Source organism: Pelecanus crispus, chromosome 10 (genome assembly GCF_030463565.1).
Source record: "Pelecanus crispus isolate bPelCri1 chromosome 10, bPelCri1.pri, whole genome shotgun sequence".
NCBI lineage: Eukaryota > Metazoa > Chordata > Aves > Pelecaniformes > Pelecanidae > Pelecanus > Pelecanus crispus.
The window spans coordinates 19,508,055-19,532,671 of NC_134652.1; the positions used below are offsets into that span (position 1 = coordinate 19,508,055).

Consider the following 24,617-nt stretch of genomic DNA (forward strand, 5'->3'; position numbering starts at 1 on the left):
TATGAAGACAGTACATGTAACTTGTCCACTGATGTATGCTAACCAGATATTCGCATAGTGCTACTCTGGCATTCAGAAATCATCCGAGAAGTTACAGCTCGTTGTAAAAGAAGAAGAAACCTTTCTCAGTGTTGATAATCCCATCTCACATATGGCCAATTTAATATTACATTTTTCTATCCACATACACCTAATTATTACAGCATTATTTGACAGGCACTGCCATACTACTGCTAAATCATTATGTTAACATAATTCAAATAATATTTTCATTTGCAAAATATTTCAACTATGAAGGGACAAATTTGATACCTTATTTCTAGGCTACTATAAAAACCCTAAACCATCAAATCAATCTGAATGCAAGAAAAGCAAAGTAAATTATGGAAAGATCCCAGTCACGTTCCCTCTTCTTCTGCACTTGTTCTTTCATTTTTTTGAAAACTGGAATTTACATCACAGACTCCTTCTGCAGTGCCTTTGAAGGAACCTGCTGCGGTCTGCACTCGTCAGCAATTGCGTGCCCTGTGCTATAGATACTTAATCCAGGCAAAGCTGCTGGATTAACATCCAGAATCTGGGAATCCTAAGTGGGATGTTGTAGATTGGAAAGATGCCTGTCAGCTATCGGAAGATTCTCCCCTTCCCGTATCTTCACATCTGCAGATTCTCCACAGGCGGATGAAGAAGTTTTCTTGGACTGTATGTTGCAAACAAACACGTGTTGTCACCCTCCCCTTTTTAAACAAAAGATAATTTTAGCTAGTTGCCTGAAGGCAGAGAACCAGAGTGTTCTTTTATGTGTATTATATTAAAATAATGCACTTTTACCTGAAGATTTCTGTTAAACACTGTGTTAAGTGATTGTAAAGAGATTTAAATATACTGTAACTTTCTTCGCGTATCTGTTTAACTTTGGTGAATATACACAAAATGCTCAAATTATTTATGGTTTATCTACCTTAACAAAATAATGTACAATAGCTAAATACACCTAACTGTTAGTGATACTTCGACAAGGAACAACATTTACTTCTTTTAAGTTCTAGTTTTCCAGGCTTGTGTTCAAAGAAAGAATATTTATTATCATGTTCCAAAGTACATGCCATTGTATAGTATATTTATCATATACTACTTCTTAGAAAATGCAGAATTTTTACCTCTCTCTGGATTTAGAGGAAAAAATGTTTGAACTTTTCTGGTTGTTTCTTTTCAGCACAAGACATTTAATACCCAAAACTGACCAAATTCAAAACAATGCATTGATAAATGTAATTAACATTTCAAAATTTTGGATTTAAAATACGTTTTTCCTTACAGTCAGGAAATGCCTTTTTACTTGTCTGTTAAGCCCAGAGAGTATAAAGAACTCTTATGTTATAACTCGTGACATTTTTGTTTACATAGAAACACTGTTGTAAAGTTTTATGTTTGCTGAATTCATCTTTTGATATTTAAGTTAGTTGTGGTTGTCTCTTTTTTTCCTCCATGGGAGTTATTAATTAACGTGCTTAGTCTATTAAAGCAATCCATATCAACTTACAGGGACGCAAATGAAAAAATTGCTGAAACCAGTCATCCCTTTGATTTCCCACATGAAAGTATCTGTGGTGAATAAATCGCTCTGCACATGTTTTGTCTCCCTAGAGCAATCCCTAAACGAAGCATTTCAGTTACCTGGTGTGACTAAATCAAGAAATCCGTTAATATGGGGAGCGATTCATGCTCTCAGCTTTTCCACATCAACTTTAGCACTCGAGCACAAAATGCTGCTGCTCCTAAGAGAGAAGCCGCATCAGGCAAAGGACAAACAGCAATGTAACTAACATCAGGTTTACTTTTGGTAGTGCAAGGACGAAAGGGAAAGAAGTTATAGGCAGTAGTCCTGTGACGATCCCCCCCATAATTAGAAAATGAAATAAAAGAAAGCAAAGGCATTAATTGGCATATAAACAACAGGCAGACCCTGCATTCTGTCATCAGAAGCTGTGAAGTCTTTCACTATACACTACAGAAAATTCCTATAAAGTAGCCATTACCAAAGCAAAAAAGTGCCCTCTTGAGGTCATTTCCAGCTTCCAGGCAAAACAACCACAGACACACCAAAAAAAAGTCAAATTTCCCTGTGGCATAGCCTCCCAGAGACCAGGCACTTCCCACTGCTTGTCATCTGTACCGATGTAGCAAAATAGCATTTTGCAGTTCAGCGAGCATGACTGAATTCAAACCCCAACCACTTCCTCGTTCAGCCTCTTAACTCCGCATTACCAAGGCTAACTACGTAGCCAGCCCCTGCACGAAGGAGGGCTGCTCGCTCCCTAGCCCACGCCCACTGCACGTGTGTAGCGCAAGACTGATACCAAGTGTTAGAAGGGACAACTTACCCCTAGTTTTATATGCATAGTTTGCTTTGGAATACTTTGGATTTACTGGGAAATACTTACATCAACCTACCGCACAATTAACTAATCCAACTTTTTTTTTTTTTTTTTTTTTTTTAAAATGTTAGTTTCATTCTCTCTGTTATTTTAACACAGTGGCAGTTTCCCATCGCAAAGATTTTTTTTTTTTTTTCTTTTGGTGTTTTTATGGCATTTTAGAAACAATACTTACTTTCCTAGAGAGTTTGCCCTTACCTATTTGGCTTTTTTTGTTGTTGTTGTTATATTCAGCAGCACTGAAAATAAAATTCTTAGTATCACCTGTAGTCTGGAAGACACACTTGCTAATTCATTAGCTTCAACATAGAAAGTTATTGCACCCATGTCGTCATCCGCTAATGTTTTTCTGTCACATAGACTTAAAAAGAAAACTAAGCCTTGGGAAATTAAGGGACAACGGTAGCCATGTCACATTGTATAATGCAGGGCTAACACTAGCCTGCAGTTTAGTGGCAATTTAAAAACAGTAGTTTTGTACTATTTCTACTAACACAATAGTTCTCTAGCTGTGGGAATAGTTTATTAATGTAAGTATCTTCCTCATCAATCACGGTCTAAAATTGCTTTTGCTGCTGTTTATCACAAAAAAAAAAAAAGTGAAAGAGAACAGCAAAATACTTGGCTTTCTGTTAAAAAAAAACCCCACAACTTTATAGGAGGTATGTAGACAGTATATTGTTCCGGTATTTTCATTAATGTACATATATCACTTAATTTCAAGTTTAGGTATTGGTAAACATCAGAGTAGACTTGACATGTGGAGTGGGGTGGAATTGGAAAGGAAAAAATGTCCTTCCATTTGTGTTGGTTTCAAATACCCCAATACTGAAAATACCCCACCACTTCAAGCATTAAACTGGGAGAGGGGGTTGTTGTTAACTTTTGTGAACGCCCAGTTAGACAGATTTCTTGTTCTGAGTTATTACTCTAACAGGGAAGTTTATTCTACTTAGCCACAGATTTTATTTCTGCAGGAATACCTGTCCATGCATTCCTATGACAAGACTGACGAAATAATTTTGTCCCTTTCTGTGCTTTTGGCTGGGCATGGACATCAATTAGGAAAATACATTCATTTTTACATTACAAACTATTTACAGGAAGCAGCTTCCAGGATAAAGTTTGAAAGAAAGGAATGTAAATAATCAACACCTTCCAGAAACATGCAGTCTCTGAGCGGTAGCAGGCCTCATGCTGAACAGTTTACAGGTGGAAAGCTCATGCTCTGTTGCCTATTGGCAAAAAAACAGAAGTATTTTATTCTAGACTATTTTAAAATCACTGTTACTTTTCTACCAATTTCTTTTATTTTCCTTGCATAGCATGTGCTGCTTACAGTGGTGCGACTGTATGGGACAAAAGTTGGGCGGCCACAGATCCTGGCCCCGTTGCAGTACTGCTCAGTTTGCGGGAACCAGCGCACACCAGGAGGTGCTTCCTGTTGCCTGAAGGGTTTCTTGTTTCTATCTTACTAATCCCAAGTTTAGCAGTTAGAAGAATAAAAAAATACTATGTCAGTTTTAAAAACTAGTCACATTATTTTTATTGCTACAAATATTGCTAGATGAAGTATTTCAATAGCCATCTTTAGAAAGCCATCTGCTTCTAGAAATCATGTGCTTTCAAGAATTAAAGACTTTGACATGGAAATATCTAAATACTTCAAGAACACAATTCTCTTACATTCACAGTTTGTCTTTAAAAGAGAAGAACTTGCTGGTAGCTTTACATTTCAGTGAAAGGCTGAGTCTGCAGCTTCTGAAACTCAGCTGTCTGTTCTGCTCTAACTCTGAATGCTTCAGGCAATGTTTGGTTTTTCATCACTGGCTGTTACTAGTCCGCTATAAAACTCAGTTTACTTTTAGGGTAGCCCACTGAATGTAAGAACGGTGGCATTTTTCCTGTCTGTGATAAATATTTCGTAACTTCAATAGTGACAGACATTTGGCAGAGTTAGCAAATTAAACACAAAAATCAATAGCAGTAAAGAGATTTTGCTCCAATACATTTATAGGATGTTTCAGAAGGACGTAGTTGTACAGCTGTCTGCCTCTTAAAGCATGTCAAAGTGTTCTGACAATGCAACATTACTATGTGCCAGTCCTTATATTGTTTGGAAACTATGTAAAATGAACAGTTTTAAAAGTGACTTTTCCACCTGGACTATTTTCTCTCTGCTGACTTGAAGAATAAACTTGTATTTGTATATGTTGTAAAAAAAAAATAAATGGTTTAAGATGTTGACTCTTTGCTTTTGCCTTCCTGAGCTGACAAAGTACTGGCAAATGGCCGCCGTGGAATTCTCAGAATTTAAATCACATCCATATTTGCAACCACTTAAAAACTAAAAGGACCTACTCAAAAGCTATGGGAATGGCAACCTAAACAGAGAGAAACACATGTATTACCATCAGTATCACGTACGCAGCTTTGTAATCTACATAGTAAAATACGTATTTTCTAATCCATTAATAGATAGATGTCTATTCCAAAAGTGTTTGTGAATTTATGTTTAACTACTTGAAATTTGGTGAACTAGTCTGATGAATACTAAAAACATGTATTAAAATAAAAATAAATAAATTACAAAACTATCTAAGAACCATAATCAGGATAAAGGACTAAATACCCTAGAGAAAAAGAAATATTTTCTGATTGTTGTAAGGAGGTTAAGTGACTTGAACAAAAGCTTCGCAAAGCTTACATGTATCATTATCACATCATAGACTAAACACTACAAAATGGATTAGCTGCCAGCTAGGGACAGCCCACCACACTCCCCTGTAAAATGGAATTCACATAACACCAATACTCACTTTTGAGTTATTTTCATATATTTTACTTACTGTTTGCAAAGCCAACATGCAGCTGAAAATGGATTCTAAAACAACCGGGCAATAACTAATATTTGGGGAATGAAGGGGAAAAAAAAAAAAATTTCAATTCTTACCTTGAATTTGTCCAGTACTCTTGACAGGCATGGTTTACAGAAGACATTGTAGTGGAGCATTTAATCATGATGATAGTTCAAAACTGGAATCTGGTAATCTCAATTTGCCAATACCAAGATTCATTGGAGGGAAAAACCCCACCAAATGCAAAATTATTAAGATGAGATAAATGGTTAGGAGACATCAGAAGAAAAACAGGAAAAATGCAATAGATATTCCAAATCTCTAGATATCTTAAACACCAAAGTCAATATTATATTAAAATTTCCAAAATATTTATTAATTTATCAACACAAACCAGTGATTCCTCAGAAACACTGTCTATATACTGTTACAAAAATACTATAATGCACGGTTGCAAACAATTTTAAAATGACCTGGGCTTGTATCTTTTTAAATTACTGATGTGACTGTTCGTTGTGGTTCCCAAGCCCTGAGAACATGGGCTCAGTTGTTAAGCAGAGGCCTTGTAACTCTGTGTGAAAAACTGCTGTTACATTTTTTTTGTGTGTTTCTATATTCAAACAAGAGCCTACTTGAATTCCTTTAATGAGGAGTGGAAATTTCTTTCAGCCAATCTTTCTCCATAATTAAGCAGCCAACTGAACACAATCAATAGATACATTTACAATAAGGATGCGTTCTTCAAGTGTTTGGCAAAATCCAAGGGTTTGTGAACAACAGTCTCACTGATGTGTTGTTGAAGCTGTTTGTTTAGCTCTTCATCTATAAATGAATCCATTTGTGAGAATGTATCCTGAAAATTACAAAATATTAGTTGCATTACTAAACAAGGCCAGTATGTGTTTTCCATGCATAGCTTAAATTAGCAGTCCTGTTTCTCTCCCATGCCCCCGGGTCACCTAGACCAGACCTACGGAGCTAGCTCACTTGTATCTGGCCTGCCCAGTAAGTTTCACTTGGCTAGCAACAGAGCAATGTGTCAGGCACTCCCTTCATAAGCTCACGGTTTTGGTGAGGATTTTCTGTTTTGTTGTAAACTGGGCTTTAGAAGAATACCTACTACACCTAGCCGCAGCTTCCAGCTCTGAAGGAGCTTACACACTGCTTCCTCTTCAACACACCTTATAAAAATAAATCAAGTTTCTCTGATCAAAAGGCTAGTGAAAGCAATAATGCTTTCATTATTCAAAGCAGGAATGCCCTGACCCTGCGTCTTGAGATCCCTTCTGGCTGCAGAAGGTAACTTTCCCAGTTATGTCCACTGTAACCAGCTATGGACAGGTTGTTCTCTCTGTTATCTTCCTCATCTGTTTCTGCTACCTTAAAGAGTTTGTGCACTTCCTTATTCAAGCGCTACACAATCTCTCTCCTGTCTGCTGCTCCCAGCCTTGTTCTGTCAGAGCTGCTAATGTAATACCCTAGCAGACAGACTGTCTTGACAGACATGTCAGGAAGTCATTGCAAAAGGACAGAATAAGTGCAAATACATTTTCAGAAGTTGCTTCTCTAAAATGGAAAAAAAAATTGTGCTCTCGAGGCTTTAACTAACTGACATTACCAAGTTACAAATTGGAGGCACTAACAAGGTTAATAGGTTATAATGTTTTCATTAGGAAGAAAGAAAATTAATTACCACTTTTTAAAGGACACACCACTCACTGGACATTTAATGGAGGTTGGCATCTGGAACACATCCAGCGCTGAGGATGTAAGAAGTGTTTGCCCATTTCTCCTCTTTATATGTTAGCTCTTTGTTCCCTTCAAATTTACACTTTAAAGCTATAAACCAACACTAATGGGGATCAGCATCCTTCTACGTACTGACTCAAAGGCTCTGGAAATCCAGCTGTCCTGCCAACTACCCACACTGGGGAAAGAGAGCTGGCTTTTTATTACTGCTTTTTGAACAAACATTAGTTCATCATTACAGAAAAGGGACAAGAAATCTGCACTGAACCACTGCAAAGTGCAAAAGACAAGTAAAATAATAGCTACCACATTCATCTTGCTACATTAACTGATGCTGTAAGAGGTGGAACTATTCATACAGCTTTTCTTCCTTCCTCATAGTCAGTGTTATCTTATGCCAGTTAAAAAAAAAAATAACGTGACACAGAAAGTACAGAAACAAGAAAGCCAAACTAAGTGTGCAGATGCCCAAGCACTGCATAGTGAGCCAGCAAATACAGGTTATATTGGTATATCACGTGGTTAAAAAAGGACACAGAGAGATGAGATGGTACCTTTCTTCTGGGTGTTACTGATGCAACAGGAGGATTGAAGGTCATTCCTCTCATACTGTATGCCTCAAAAAGCTCTGTAGCAGGCCTGTAACAAAAACCACAGTGAAAGAAAACCAGCATTAGATACACTTCTAAATAATGTATCACCAAACTAAGAGCAGCTTCTCACACACACATGCTATTCACACCCTCCACCATGCTTTAAGAGAACTCCTCAGAGTAATGAGCATCACCTGGAAAAGACTGGAAGCCAACAGCTGGGGAACAATGCCAGTAAAAGCAAGTCAAATGTGTCCAAATACTCAGTTGGGGGACAGAAGAAAAGGGAGACAAGAAAACTGTTCTGTTGGCTTGCCAGTGCTCCAAGCAGTCACTGCTTGCCCTGTACATACTTGAAAAAGTGTAAAAAAAAAAAAAAAAAAAAAAAAAAAGAAAGTGGATAAAGGTTACCTATCTGATACAATGTGCCTGAACTTCCAACAGTTCCTTACCAAAGGGTTTTATGAAAACTAAGCAGCCATGGAAGAACAGGGAAGACCATCACATGGAAAAAGAACTGGTTAAAAGATGGGAATCTGTGATCAGTTTTTGCAATGGCAGGAAGAAACTATGGATTTCCACAGGGTCCTGGGCTTTTCAACACACTCAAAGATGAGCTGGAGAGTACCAGGTTATTTGCGGTAGTAAGAATGAGGTGCCTGTGAAGAACTGCAGATAGACTGTACGAGATGGTCAGTAAAATTGCAAATGCCATTTAGTGGTGGGGGGGGGAAATCTTAGAGAAAAGCAATCTCAGCATCACATAAAACCAACAGGCCCTGAGCTGACCACTATCACTTAAGGAAAAAAATACTGTTGTTTTGACAGATACTTTCATGGGATTGTGAACTTAATGCTGTTTGGAGTTGGAAAGAAAGAGAGAACAGAATTGATAATAGTTACATCAGTGTATAAATCCACAGAACACCCACATCTCAAATACTGCATCTGAGTCTCCAATTTGCTCATCTTGAAATACTTGAATTGGTAAAAGTCAGCAACAGGCAAGATGATGAAAAGTATAGAACAGCTCCTGTCCGGGCCAGATCCCTTCAGCCAGAAGACATAGCAGATGGAGGGACAATATGATAGAGGTCTACCAAGTCAAGTGAGGCACAGAAAGAGTGTATTAGAGCAGACTGTTCATTTCACCTCCCAGGGCAAGAACCAGGGACTGTTCAATGATGCATGCTGGCACCAGGTTCAAAACAAAAGAAGGTAGGTCTTAACATAATGAGCTGTGGACTCATGGAACCCTTACCAAAACAATGCTGTATTTGCAAAATGTATGCTTTGGTTCAAGGGACACTGAACAGTTTTGAAAAGAATTCCATGAACAGGTACTAAACAGAGAATGGTATCAGGTTCAGGAAACCCACCAGGCTGAAACCAGTCGGAGGCTAGGACACTGCTCACAGCACGTGTCTTACATGCTTGCCCTGTTTTTACTCTTCCCGAGGCACCTGCTTCCAGCCACTGCTAAAGACAGGATGCTGAACTACATCCTTAGTCTGAACCAGGATGGCTGTTCTTACGTTTTAACACACTATGGACCTTATGCTGCAACTTGGTTTCCAGTTTACGCTGGACAGCCACGGTTCAGTGATCCTGATCCATATTCAGATCAGGGCTGGTGATGCAGATATTTTGCTCCCGTGGGAAGAAAGCACACTGCACTTTGAGATTTTTACCCTTGTCACAGCCTGGCAACAAGCCTCAAAAGAAAAAAAAAAGAAAAAGGCAGCCAACATTCTGTACTGGCAGAAGAACAAAGAAAGTGAATTTGAAGAACAGAATCTTTTCATTTTTGAATAATTATTTTAGGGATTCCTTTAATAAAGTATGAGCAACAGCTACTTTTCAGGGGCTATTTTTAAAAACAGAACTCTTTGATAACTCACCTTTGGCTCAAATCAAGTGAAAGAGCTCCTGAACCTTCAGTTGGAGCTCCAACAATAAGGTGAGCTGCAAATTTCTGCACTGTTGGATGATAGTGTCTCTGAAAGAAAGGAAGAAAGAAGGCAGTTGACTGAGGGATAAGGGATAATGTATTAATCTATGGATTCTTGCATTTATTTCCATTTCATTAAGATGGAAGGTTCTGCTTCTGTTTTAGCTAGAGAAACTGAGCACCCCAAAATAAGTCAGTTTCTGAGGTTAAGTGAATGAGAACACCCACTCATACATTTATTCACTAATATGTCATGCTGTGAGGATAACTCTCCACAGTTAATCTGACTCCCACTCCCAGAAGGCAGGAGAAAGAGCAGAGGAAGCCCTCCCCAAGCCCCAAACTCTAAACCCTAGCTGGAATGACAAGGTGTCAGTAGCCCTGGAGAAGGGCTGGACTGCAAGGGAACTTAACAGATTGAAAAAGCCTCCGAAGGAGTCTTATTAGGCAACCTGCAGTAAGATCCAGTGTGGTATTAACATATGGTATGTATAACATTCCCTTTTGATCTCATTCCTTCCCTATACCACTGTGCTGCTGTTCCTCTTTGTACGGAATAGGCTCATCTGGGCCAGATTTGACTGATAAGCCTGAAGACCTCTGTTCTCTATTTGTGTAAAGCATATAAACATTTATCAGCCATTTACTGCTTTTACTTCTCCAATCACTCAGCTACTCACTAACCTGCAGTAAATGCAGCTCCCACAGAGCTGTGTTCTGAGCATTGCAATGCTCTGGTTCATCTAGTTCTGGGAGATAAACTCCACTGCCTTGAGATTCGTTGTCTAGTAAGAGGTCCATCTTTGGGAATGTCTACAACACAAAAAAAAGGACTGAGTTGCTGAAAATACACATCCAATCATAACATGGTTAAGTTCAGGATTCATTCCATGTTATTCAGTCTCAGCAGCATTTAAGCATACTCTGTTTTCATCATTCTTGCTTAAGATGCTTCAAAATATTTTGCGTAAGGTCAGTTTGTCAAAAAATTCAGTAAGCTTTAACCAGTGAGCTAAAAATTCCAACAAGTAAAACTTACTTGCATGAATACCCTGTTTGTTGCCAAGATCCCAACACTGGAGTTTGGAAGTACATGAAGAGCAAGCGTGGAAAGTCGCTTTAGGAAAGCAAGAGCTCGCTGCTGGGAAACTTGCTTTCTCCGCTTGGCAAACATGACATCCAGGCACTGGAGCACAATCGCTATATCATCATTGGTACCACCTCAAAAGCAGAATTTCATACAAAGAGTAAATAACCATTTCGAGGAACATACAGCTAAATACTGTGCTATTAAGTGTACGCTGGAACCTGAGAAATAGCATGAAAACTAAGGTTCAAACACAGCACTAATGCAATACAGACTTAAGCATCCAGCCCTTTTTGGTAAAAATAGTCCAGCTTTCAACAGAAAAAATGTATCATTGTTTCTGTGCTCCTTTCTAAGAAAATGTTTGTTCCATCAAAAACGTCTAAACATTAGAAGAAGTTAGTGTTTTAACCCTAAGTGCATTCCTTATATCATCTTCTATAAATTGTTAAACGATGCAAAGATTTAGTCTTTTACCCATCCAGCACTGTAGAGTGTTTTTTCTCAATCTTTCCTCCTTAGTGAATACAAATTTATGAAGTTAATTAAAATTACGTTAATTTCAAACTTTGTAAGTATCTTTTTATCAGTTTCTCAGAATTATTAGGAAATTTAGATTTGAAAAATGGAACATCAGAATTATAAAAATCAGAAATATAAACCATAAGATTTTAGAAAACAATTTAAACTGAAATTATTTTCTAAATTCTATTAGAAAAATTAGAGATTTTTCTCTATTAGAGAAAGAATTAGAGAAAAAATAGAGAATTTTTAAATTGCCACTGAAAGAAAGATTTATAAGGAAGTCAAAAAACTTAAACTGAGGACAGGATAAATGCTTATCCAAGATCACATACTTGGCATTCCCTAATGGAATGACATGATTAGAACCTGTTACCATGTATTGCAGTAGTACTTCCAGTATCTGTATTGCAGCAGTGCAATGTGCAACTTACGAAAAAAGTAGATTAAAACAGACAGTAATCTTTTCAGAACTCAGATATCTTAAACAACTATTAACACTATATTAAGGCTATGATACCAAACAAGCAGAATAAACGTTATCTAGGTAAACACTGAAAATAAGAATCTGGAGTTACCTGCATGTAGGCTGAACAGTGTCTTGTAAAGATGTGTGTAGAATTTCATCGGATCAATGTTAAGAACATCACCTATTAACATAATCCCAAATAAATACATTTACTCCATTAATTTATCAGACAATATTAAATGAAAGTTTGCTTTTAAAGTTCTCTTACCTTGACCAGAGAGTATATGAAAAGCACTGAGAATGCAATGAAGACTCTCACGATAGGTTAAACCCTAAGAATACAAAACTGATTAAGTACCCAAAAGAACATAATTTTAAGAAAACCGAAATAAAAGTAAGCTCAACTTACCCCAGATGCAATAAGAGAATGAAGGACAATCAACAGGTCGTCGAAAAATTCCACATTTATGAGGTGAGCAAACCTTGAATCAAAGACATTTTTATTTTTAAGCTACGGACGTTATCTGTACTGCAAACTCAGTTCAAAGTATTTTGAATTGCCAAAATCTGCACCTTAAAAGCAGAGTTAAATCAAATGCTGAACATCTATTACCTTCACATAGATGGTTGATTCAGCCCCCAACTGCTAATCAGCTTCCCTATAGCACTAAAGATATGCTCGTGTCCTTCAGGAAGTAATCAGACAAAATAATGGAATCACATCTCACCCTGCTGGGTTTGCATCACATCAATTCTATCATGGGAAATTTCACATCACATTGAAATGTTTTTAGAAGCAGGTGAAAACTTCAGCAGAGAAGTAAAAGAATTTCAACAAATTTGTCAGGGACAGTCTTCTCTCACTGCTTATAAATCCCTTTCAAAGTCGAAAATCCCTTTAGAGCTTTATGTCTTTTCTAACACACACAAAAGAAGGTGGACTCAGTTCTTACTTTGCAAGACCTTCTAGCACAGCTGGCAAAAGTGGAGACTTCTGAGCTTTCTTCAAGATTCTAAAGTAAGTTACAAATACAATATTCAAGGTCTCTGTGTGCTGAAGGAAAGAAAACAAAATAAAATACTTAAGCATGGAAAACAGACATTTCTATTTCACTTAAACTCAATTTAAAACATTCCTCTCTGTCCAAGCCTGCACTCAGGCCTTCCAAACCAGCCCTGGCACTGCCATCTCTGCTCTTCTTATGCTGAAAACCTCAAGTCCTGCTCTCCTGCCGCCTGCGCTGTCCCCTCACCCTCTCCTAGCTAAACAGGCTCTCTTCCCCTCCGTCCATGCTAGCCACACTCCTCTTTTGGCTAAAGGCCACTCTGAGAGGCTGGTAACAGCCATTACATAGTGCTATATGTATCAGGAACAGGGCACGTGGAGGACATATGTCAATGGATTCAAATACCTTTCTGTGCAGAGAACAGAAGGAAATGGGAATGGCTAAGTTGGCTTTCCTGGGTAAACTGAGAGGGCTTGGTTTACTAAAACCTAGACCTCTGGCACAGGCAACATGTTTATAAGCTGCCAACATTATCGGTGGAGTGCTGACAGGTTGGGATAGAGGGGAGACACTTGGTTACAAATGGGTTAGGAGCTGCTAGTTTGCAAAACAGGAGAATAATCTCTAAATTACTTACCAGCTTCAGTTTTTTTTCTTTACTTTCTGAAGCTTCTGCTTCCAAGAGTTCTCGTTCCAGTTTCTCTTCTGCTTTCCTCCACTGAAAACATACAGTTGATTTTAAGACAACAGATCAAATGTTTCCAACCAGCCTGGATATCCAGGTTCCAAAGACAACCAAAGAACAAATCTTCCATGCTTGGTGAGCTGCTTAAGGCACTCTGTGATGCTACAACCAACTCGGATATATTCCTTCCTATCAGAAACAACCAATCAAAGGCATTATCAACACCAGAAGGAGAAAAAAATTAGGAAGATAATTAAATTCCCTGTAGAACCTCATAGATATTCAAGTACAACGCCAAGACTAATCACTGACGCTGAGAGTTAACAATGGTAACAGGAGATATGCAATCACTACTAGAACAAATTGCTACATAAAGTCACGGAAGTAGAGCATGAGAAAGCACACGTCATACCTTTCTTTGCATTCTTGAAAGATTTTTTCTTTTCTCTTTGTAAGTCATGAACTTTTTCTTTGGTGCAATGTCTTCGGAATCTTTTTGTAATTCTACTTCCTTAATTCTTAAGTGAAGAAATACTTTTAACACCTATTGCAAAATAAAATAAATACAATGACAGGTGACCCACAACAAAGGAACGGAGAGGGTAAGAAATCCTGAATTCCATTCAGGCTAGTGGGCTTTGCTAGTCAAAGGTTCTTCTGTTTACTCCCCTCCTGTTCCTTCATATCTGTATCTTTCATCTCTGCTCCCAGTTCCTTCCCGAGCACTGTCCATTTCTATCCATTCCTCCATTTGCCTCTCTCATTTCAAGTTTCCCTACCTGACTTAACCCATGTCTCTGTTGAGAGCTGATCTCCTCCTCCCAGTTTCCTTCCCCTGCCCCATACCGTTCCTCCTAACCCTCTGGCTCAGCCCACTCCTAAGCTGCCTGTGTTCTGAGAGTGTGAGGAAATTCTGCTTCTCTGTAGCCAGCAGCTGCACTAACTTTAACTTTCAGATTTTTTTTAAACCATTGACTGAAGAAAATTGTATAGTACAACAGAAAGACTCTTACCTCAGGCCTGACATCGTAATTTCTACCCTTCACAAGGCCAGAAATGACCTTAACTACACCAAGGGAAGCATAGCCCAACTTGTCTTGTTTAAAGAGCTTCTTAACTGCCTCAAAGCACAGTTCAGAAATCTGAAAAGTGAATTCAAACAAATTCTTCTGTAAAGCCAAGTCTATGACAACAGCTTACTGATAATACTGATGGTATTTACTAATTAGAAAGTGGTCACAGCCTGTAAAATAGCAAAAAGATAGGGCCAGAAGATCTGGCTACTGTGGAATAAAGCTCAGAAATAGATTATTTTTCATGAAAACAAGAACTCTTTCCCTAATCAGAAAATCACTTACCATTTTTGATGCATCATTCATGAGTGGAACAATGAGAACAATAATGTTGTTGTGGAAGTTAAAGTGGGGTAGGGCCACAAGCAGCTCACACAGACACTTCACTGCAATCTCTGCTAAACCTTTATATGCTTTTAATGAGATGATGTTGCTTTTCTTAATCTTCCTTTGTTTCCAATCTGCACAGAATATTATTTTTAGTGATTACTGTTCAGAATGTAGGGAAGCTTCTAAATATTTACATTTTTAGTTATCGCAGGCATTCTCCTACACACTTATATGAAACAGTACTTGCATGAAAAGCAGCAGGTAGCATTCAGTCAGAGGAGGTTCGCTGTGATGCTGCAAACAATTTTGCGTTTACTACAAAAAATGGAAAGTGTTGACTGTACCTTTAATTGTTTGTTCCAGATTTTCCAAGTAAAATTTATACTGGCTCACAAGGCCTTCTTCAAATTCTCTCAGTTTCTGAGTTTCTTTTTTAACCTGTAAACATAATACACATGAAATTTTATTTGGAGAGATAAATCCTGAAATTAGCCAGTGGTGGAAAAAGATCAAGTTTTAAAACAAATTATCAGATACCTAAGTAGTTTTTAATTCTAGACAGACACTCCTAGAAATGTATGAAAAATAAAGTGTTTCTACATATTTCTCTACATGTTCTTGCGCTCAGAAGGCCTCTTCTAACTTGGCTGATTTCATTTATAGGTACTTAAGTGAAGTTTGTAACTAGATGTTATGTTAAAGCCATGACTCTAAACTGCACTACCTATATTCAAGAAACCTTCTAAAGAATTGCTTAAAAACAAGCTCCAGAAAACAAGTTATTCTGCATTTGTTCAGCAAATTATTGAACACATTACACACAAATCTGTGCCAGTTAGGTGACCATGTTTCATAACATGCTTTCTTTCTAGTTCCCTTCAGTATGACACAAAACACCATCTTATTCTCAGGTTTATGATGAAAGTCACACAGGTTGGGTATGCTGCTTTCATATACTATTTTTTCCCTCCATGACCTCCATCATGTCACCTACTTATTGAAGGAAATACATAAGAATTAAAGGTTCAGAACAAAAGACCTCTGCCCCTGAAAGTGTCACAGTTTCAGAACTTCCACAAGGACTTGTGTATTTGTCACCCTTTGCTCAAAACTATAAATTCATATTAAACAAATCAGTATTAGTATTTGGCATAACTTAAACAACTCTGAACTACTCACAATATTCTATAAAAAAATTTGGTATTTCACCTTGGTAGCTTTTTCTGCTTCAGTCAGAGGCCGAATTTTGTAAGAAGGTGCAATATCTTTGAATATCTCCATCAAAGAAACCATGACCAGCTTCCGAACAATCACGGCCACATTAGGATCCTGTTCCATCAGCATGGCACGCAGCTCCTTCAACTTTTTAATCTGATTAAGAAAAGAGGCAGACAAAGTCAGCTGAAGATCACCCACAAACCAACGTACAAGCACAATGTACATTTCAGCAAAAGTCTGCCACAAGAAACTTGCCTTATTTTTGAATACTAGAAAGAGAAAAACTTCAACTCAGCAGTTACTCAGACTCTACTTAGCACTGCATAAACAGTCAAGAAACGCTAGATATCCCAGCACAATTTTTATCTTGGGAACGTTCAAACTACCCTGCTACTACAAACCTGCACAGAATTACAGCAAATTACTAGGATATCCTGAAACATTGAGAACTATCAGATACAACCTGAAATCAGAGCTTAAATAAGGGTCATGCTAAAGGAACAAGGCAGTTTGGACAGGAAATACCAGAGACACTATTATTCCTAAAACCACAAGTATTCAGAAGGACAAATTACAACTGAACAGAGCAAACACAGTCACCTGGATTGTCACCTGATTCAAATCCTTTGTACCAACCTATGGCAGCAGTTTCACTGTTTGCCACCCCCTGAGAAGTGACAAAACATTGACCCTTTTCCTTGTTCTACTCATGTATTTTTCTGTTTTTGCTATTATTTGGTTACTTTGGATCTTTATTTATTGACTTACTGCACAACACAGGCACATGCAGATGCATATTAAGTAAATGCTACCTACATTGTTGTCTGGCTCAGAGAGAATGGCCGATGCTAAGGCAGCTATGTGCATCTTCCTTTCCTGCAGCTTTTGTCTCCTTTGAGCAGCCATTTCCTCAGGAGTGAGAACAGGCAGGGGTTCTTCATTAAAGTCTAGCACAAGGTGTGAGAGTTAGAAAGGAGGGTCACTAGGGAAGCTGCTTAACAAATACCATATTGCAAACTACAGTTCTAGATACTGCATTTCAGATGGGTACCACAGTAACACCACAAAAGAGCAACACATGCAGTTCCACAGTAAAAGAAGCTTTAAGAATGACCTTGCTAGAGCTTATATTAACCCAGAGATTAATTTTTGCTCCATTCCAAAATCTTACGCTTGCAAAAAGAAATGGACCAAATGCTTTTGAATCTGCAAATGGTATTCCCTAAGTACAGTGGGAACATATAAACTCAACATATGACCCCAGCTGTGCCAAGAAACTGCAGTGCTATGCAATTTGCAACAAATTATTCACCATTCACTTTTTCTTTTAAAAATACAATTGTTTTATTTGCATTTTCTGAGTATTATTCTGCTACAAGTATGTCCTTCCTCAACTTCAGATGATGTTTAGAGAATAATGATCCAGAAGTGACAGAGTTACAACTGCAACTATTATTTGAATATGACTCTTAACTGGAAAACAAACTGCAAATCAAAATCTGAATTTCCTGGTAATCTGATGTTTTAAGTAAAAAATTTCAGACAAAGACAGACATTCAAAAGCTTACACATGTCTGTGTCCTGAACTGCATTTCAAAATGAGTAATTAAACTAGAACCACAGCACATATTCTTTAAGTAAGACCAAGATTTCCCTTCTCACTAGCAAAGATGACACAACGGAGGAACATCATGCAAACATCAGTTCCAAGTGAAAATCAAAATAATTTTAAAGACAGAGATTCTAAAGCCAGCTGTTCCTCAGGTCCTGGGATCCTAACAAGTAAGAAAGCAAGCTCTGAACCACTGTTATACTTTGGGGGCATGGTAATGAACATATTCAACAACACCCTAAACAAAATACACTTAAATTACAAACTTCCTCAAGGAACAGCAAAGTACTCTTCATATATGTCAGTGATTTGGCGTAAAAAAAAAAAAAAACCAACAAAAATCAAAGATGACATTTTATTACCCTCTGCTTCCTCCATTTCTTCTGTATCCTCTTCTTCATCCTGTGCAACATTGAGAACTGCAAAAACAGAGTGTCTAGTGTCAAGTATGTAATAAACACTGCGGAATTTTAAAAGAATAAATTATATACATCTTGACTACGACACTGATTCCGGAATCTGTGTCTTACCTGGCTTTTCCATAGTTTGGGGAATAATGCCGCCTTTGTCTTTGATGGGCAGCAGATGGATGAGTTCTTTTTCTGGCTCAGTCTGCATACGTCTTGGCACCTTCTCGTATTTGTCAATGACACTTTCATGTTTTCGTTTTTTGACGTGAACGGGTTCACTGAAAAACACAAGGCAAACTAAATGAATTAGCCATCTAATTAGATATGAACCATATATGACAGTATACTAGCTGGATTAAGTGTCCACACTCAGAAAAATAAATAATGGCTGATCTTATTAAATGGCATGTTTGAGTGTGTTCACCATGGACAGCACCAGTCACCACATCAAACAATGTTAATGTGGATCTGTACAGGATCTTTGAATTCAGGACAATACAGTGCTTCCCATCTCCTTTTTGTAGGAAACCAAATGTGAAATGAGCAAAGACAAAATGAGATTTAGTTAATCTGGCAGGTCAGCCAACTTTGTGAATTTTGAAATGCTGGCATATGAGTGTAAACACACAAATACATGCAAAATGCTTGCACTGATTTTGAATTTACAAAAAAAATTAATTAAATGGCGTAACCATTTATAGTACAGGCACACTAAGAAGTGTGTTATCTGTTCATCTTATAAAAAAACTAAAAGCCAGGGATAAAGAATCACATTGTTGAAGCCACATGGTCTGTCTTATAGCAGGAACACTGTTTTTGTTCTTGTAAAGGGCAGAGTTTCAACTATGGACATCTGGAAGGACTGTGAAAGCTCTGGTCTCAGAGACAGCTAGGCTTCAGAAAGTAAAAATCACTTGTATGAGAAGTACTTTTATACCCCAGAGTCTACCCAGATTCCCTGCACACATGACACAATCGCCCTATGCATGCATTGTAAGGACAGTGCACCAGGCTCAGCCTTGCTGTCCCTGTGCAGATCAAACCTTTCCTGTGTACCCAAATCCTACTCAATGAGCACAGGAATTCTACACGTCTGTGATTGATCTGTTGAGCACGAAGAAAATACAGCTGCTGTGAAAACAAGGGAAGTTCTGGGTCATACCAGACATCTGGAAACCCTAGTACTAGCTGATGGGTTTTGAGATGGCACTGCTCCCATTCATGTAGCAGTACGGGACTCAGGGACCCTTCAAAGTAGGCAACTGAAAAACATCAGATGAAGCTTGCAAAGGCAAACATCCTCTGGAAACATGCTTTCAGCCCTAAAATATTAAAAATTTTGGAAAAGAGTAAATAAAATACAAAGATGAAAAATAGAAACTATTAAGATGTCAGCACAGCCTGTCTCTCACCTAGGCCAGAGTGCTGTTTTACCTGCCTCCCTCCCCACTGTGCTCCCCCACTGCTTGAGCAGGTGCCCTGGCACGGCTCACTAAAAACTTAACCTTGAGCAGTCCTGCTATGAAGGACTCTACCAGCAAGCAAGCAGGACTAGGACCCTCTCACTGGACAGTCTTGTGTCTTCCTTAAGACGTCCCACAGCCTCGCTCTCCCCTACCCTACCCAGACAATGCTTAACCAGGATGTGATAATGAGTGGGTCAGTGCGCGTTTTTATTTATCCGTACTCTATGTTAACTTTTTACCACTATTGCTATCACTTTTCTACTCTGCTCACTGGGAAAGCTTGTGTCACACCCCGCTCTCCAAGAATAACAGAAAAAATGCAGTGTGGTGTACCACCCTTTCGCAGGGTATGTTCCTAACCTGCACAGAAGTATGTAAGAACATAAGTATTTAGTCTGTGCTAATATGAACATGGAATTTATAAGTGAGGCAATATTTGACAAGTTCTTAAGAATGCCTATAGTTTATCAGAGTAAAGCAGATTAAAAAGACAAATTCTCCAGTTGAAGGGAACACTATGAAAGGAGCTAAAAGTTAGTAACACTAAAACAGCTAAAAGAGCAACTATCCTTCTATGTATTTTGTTGTGAACTCTACCTAACACCTTGCTCCAGAAAACTGGTAATGAATTTATTGTATGAATGTTACAGTGTTGCATGTGTTTACAGACATGGCTTCCAGAACCCCCTTTTTCTTTTTTTATACAGCAACTTGCAATGCAATATGAAAATATAGTGGCCCAAAGTCCAGGGAACATCCTGAATACTCTGTATAGAAAAAAAGACTCTATATACAGATTAAAGTATTTCTTTCAGTTTGAGGAATGCTACTCATCCCACAGCCAGGGACCTCATGGGAAGGAACACTGGGCAGAAACAGTATTGTGAAGGTCAGGCAGAGCAGGTGAATGTACCGATACACATCAATACATTAATACTGAATGTACTGACAGATTAAGGAAACACTAAACTGGAACTGCAAAGAAACACCAGACTGAAAGTGACCTCCTGATGTATGTATTACATTACATAGTAATTACATATTAACCGCACAAACCTGAATTAGTACGAAAACTACACATCACAACAACACTCACTTAGAAGAAAGATCTCTGGTTAAAAAAGATGCTTTTTGAGCCAAATCTTCCATTAATTTTAAGTCATCTTCATCCATCATGTCCAGTGGAAGAGCATCTTCTTCCTCTTCTTCTTCCCGTTTTTCAGCTATTTTAGAAGATGATGCATACAGATTAAGATCCTGTACATATAATCAAACTTGAAAACCTAATCCTGCCTACACACGAGACCATTTTACACGTTACTTCAACCTTGAGCTCATCAACCGTCATGCACGTGTTTTGTGTTATCCCAGAAAACTGCCCCTTTATTGTGACATCCAAGAATTATCAAACACATTTCTACCATCTCAAACTGTCAAATCTTGTTGCCAGAATAGCTACATTTTATATTTTTCATAACTCTCCCTTTCTTTCCTTTAAACATGAACAATTATTTGTACACAGAAAATGAAATCTTGTTTCGATACATAATTTTACAACATGAAGCAGCAGATTATTTAGTAACCCTCATACGTTTTCGCTTACAAAATAACTCTGAGCAAACACTTACCAACTTGTTTTTTCTTGCATTCTTCCAATGGAAAAGGTTTTCTAGAGATAGCATCTCTGACAGCCTCCCTTAGCTTCTTTTGTTCTTTTCGATACTTCTTAGCAGCACTCTGCTGCTTGTACTGTTTATTCTTTAATTTGTTGTCAAGCTTTATTTTACTAGTTCTCAGTAACTTGCGAAAGCTTGGAACTCGTTTTGTGTTTTTTCTCTAGGAAAAAAACAGAAAACTACAAGTAACTGACGTGTTCACAGCCTTCGTGAAATTTATTTCACTGTTTCAGATCTCATTAAACTCGTATTTCTACCAGGGCTGAAGAATGTGTTTCTTCTAAATGGTATCATCAGTTGGCTCCTCATTTCCCCATGTGTTAAATTTTTGAGAAGAGACACCTGCAAAGAATGTTTTACAGAAACATCCTTTGACAATTTTTTTTTATTAAACCCTACGTCCATCACTTTTAGACACGTGAACACTCAAAGTACGGTAAACATTGTTAGGGCACAGCTCTTTGCCCTGTGTGTTCCCAAGCACTCTGTCTCCTCTCTTCACGATGCCATTCTTCCCCAGCACACGGTAAGGTCAGGAGGCTCTGGTACAAGGCCACAGCCTCAGGCCGGTGTCCTCCTGCAGCACGCTTCCCCACGCCAAGCTTTGGCTCTCTCCTGCCCCAAACTCTCCATGACGGGTAGCTGCAAGGAGGAGACAAGGCCGCCCGCTGCAAGGCTCAGAGCAGCACGATGCGCGAGCCCTGTGTGTGTCACCGGTGCCAACGCTCAGGCACCGCCAGCGGTCACGAGAAAGAGGGCTCAGGGAAAGCCCAGAGGCACAGATCAACACAGGCACCCTGTCCAAAACCGCAAAGCACTCCCAGGAGTGTCCAGGATGGAAAGGGACGCAGCACAGCTTACCTACTGAGGGGCATGGGAAGGCATGGAGCGGAGGGAAAGCGGGCCCTTGTATTAGAGCGCTGGTGGCAGCGGGGTGTCCCTTTGGTAAGGGGACAAGTGGCTGGACTAGCGTGGGGCTCCTCGAATCCTGAATTTTTGCCAGTTCGCCTTCATCCTCCCTTTTTAGATGTGACTACTGGGAAAGCGCCGAAGAGACGGAAGCCGCGCCGAGGCCCGTCCCCACGCCCCGTCCCCACGCCCCGCACGGCACCGTGAGCGAGGCCGGCCAGGGCCGGCGGGGCCGCTGCCCAGAGGCCGGCGGGGCCGCTGCCGTCCCTGCCCCGCTGCCTCCAGCGCCCAGCGCCCGCCCCGCTCTACCGCAGCTCGGACGCCGCGCTCCTCCGCGCAACGAGCGACGGCCACCGGGCTCCTGCCCCGTGCCCCAGCTGTGGCAAAATCACCTCCGAGCGGCGAGAGACGAGGCTGCGTTTTGCCGGGGAGCCGCCGCGGAAGGGCGGGCCGCTGCCCGCTCCGGGCACGCCGCATTTTACCACCCGCCCGCCGGCGCTCGGAGTTTCGCCGCTCCCCGCACCCCACGGCCGCAGCAGCCCGGGACAAACGCGCTGGGCCCGGGGGGAGGCGGCGGCGGCGGCGCAGGAAGGCAGCCTCCTCCCGCGGGGCCCGCGGCGAGGCCCAGGGGCCGCCCCCCGCACCCGCCGCCGCCTCAGCCCGGCCGGGCGCGCCCCGCGGCAGCATGCAGGCCGGCGGGAGGCGCGGGCCCCGCTCCCCCGTCCCGCCCCGCCGCCCCCCCCCCCCAGCGCGGCGCCTACCGGCTTCATGGCGGCAGCCAGCGCGCGGCCCGGGGCAGCGGAAGCGCCGCGGGGGGGCGGGGCCGAGCCCAGCCCGCCCCCGCCCCGCGCGGCCGCGGCCACAGCGCCCCCTGGCGGCGGAGGGCGGCAGCCGCTGGCGAGGGGCAGAGGGGCGGGAGCTGCTCCCCCCTCCGCGAACGAGTCCGGCCCCCACTTCAGTGCCCGCCCGCCGCCCCGCCCCGCCCCGCCCCCTCCGGGAGCGGAGCCTCCGGTCTCAGCCCCGGGCTTCGGAAAGAGCAGCGCTAAGCTGGAAGCGCTGGGCGCTGCCCCTCGGCTCAGCCACGTTTGCACCGCGGCAAGCGAGTGCCGCCGGGCCAGCGCTGTCCGGCGTGGCGGGAGGCGGGAGGAAGGGAAAGGCAGCACACCGCACCTCTGGTACAAGTTTTATTTACACAGGAATTGTTACTAGTGGTCTTAGAGGAAGGCTTGATCCTTCTATTTACAGTTATATACAGATTTATAATTGAAAAGTAAGAAAACTGTACAAGATAACACAAAAATATAAGACATTGGATCCAATTAAAGTAGTGAATACATAAGTTAAGAAAAATCTGACATTGAAATTTCAAGTTGTAATGTTATAAGTAGTATATATATATGTAGTTTTTAAACCAGATAGCAACGTAAGTTACACCACACTAAATCTTTACCCCAATTATGTAGACTCTGCTTTTAAACACCAGACAACCGGAAGCCTCCTGCACTTAAAAATACATAATGGTAATTTTGACTTGATTTCCACAGAGGGACCAGTTACAAAAACCCACATGTAAGGAATTTATTTACATTAAATATTAGCAAAAATGGACCAAGAGAGTGCAAGTGTTCCTCACCTGCAGTGCTATCCATTTTAAATTTCCATCCCCTACAAACACAAGTTGTTGTACAGCATCTTCGAGAACAGGAAACGTTTGAAAATATCTGCCGTGACACATAACTGTGAGACATAAGGTCACATTATAAAAGATGATAAAGAATTAAGTATCACTAAGCCAGATGCTTTTTGGATTTCAGTATTGCACACTAATAATAAAACGATTCTGTGCCTGCATTATTCCAAAGTGTTAAAAGTGGCTGCTCCTTTGACTACACAAAGTCTGCAGATAGCTTTGTCAGTTTCTAGTGTTCACCATTACATACAAGTATTTCTCAGTTGGAAATGGCTCAACAAAATAAAACTTCTGGTGGCAAAACCCTTTCACAGAATACCCACTCCATTTTTAATAAGCTCCACAACCAATACACCAAAACAAATGCTTAACACCCCTTGCTTCAAAAGCTGTACACTCTGAAAATAATAGCCTTGATCTTACCACTGTTTAAAATTCAATGATTTTTGCTGTAACAGGTTTGGGCACAATACTTCCACAGTTCCTGAGTTAATTACATTTGCCCAGACTGAAGAATGAAGCTGCAACTTAAGAAAACCCAAGTAAATAAGACAATACCCCCTTCCCAAATTTTAACCATCTTGCACATAAATATACCAAACCACCTTATTTGGTCCTCAGTACTTTCAAATGGTTAATTTTGGAGGTAATATTTGTACCAAAGCATTTGGTTTGGATAGCAGGTTTAGGGCCTTAAGATTTAGCATTTCCCTCATTCCCCCCCCCCCCCCCCCCCCCCCCAAAAGTGCCTTTGTGGTATTTGTAAAAAAAGTTATGCCTCAAAATTTTTTTTAAAGTACCAACAGAAGTTATTACAAATGTTTATTGCATTGAGCTGATTCTTTTAAAGTATTAAATATGAACTCCCTTGCTT

General features: G+C 40.2%; 1 protein-coding gene across 1 annotated transcript; it reads right to left on the reverse strand.

Annotated features, from left to right (window-relative positions):
- Positions 1–5,731: 5,731 nt before the first annotated feature.
- NOC3L (NOC3 like DNA replication regulator) lies at positions 5,732–22,840 on the reverse strand. The gene is made up of 21 exons (XM_075717700.1): positions 22,815–22,840; positions 21,097–21,304; positions 20,565–20,691; positions 18,123–18,280; positions 17,955–18,011; positions 16,797–16,927; positions 15,972–16,133; positions 15,107–15,200; positions 14,718–14,893; positions 14,373–14,501; positions 13,772–13,903; positions 13,312–13,392; positions 12,621–12,721; positions 12,077–12,149; positions 11,936–11,999; positions 11,777–11,848; positions 10,629–10,810; positions 10,274–10,402; positions 9,540–9,637; positions 7,600–7,684; positions 5,732–6,149 (listed from the first exon to the last, which is right to left on the reverse strand). Exons 1-21 carry the CDS (start codon positions 22,821–22,823, stop codon positions 6,018–6,020), a joined length of 2,400 nt encoding a protein of 799 aa, XP_075573815.1. The 5' UTR covers positions 22,824–22,840; the 3' UTR covers positions 5,732–6,017.
- Between the last annotated feature and the right edge of the window lie 1,777 nt (positions 22,841–24,617).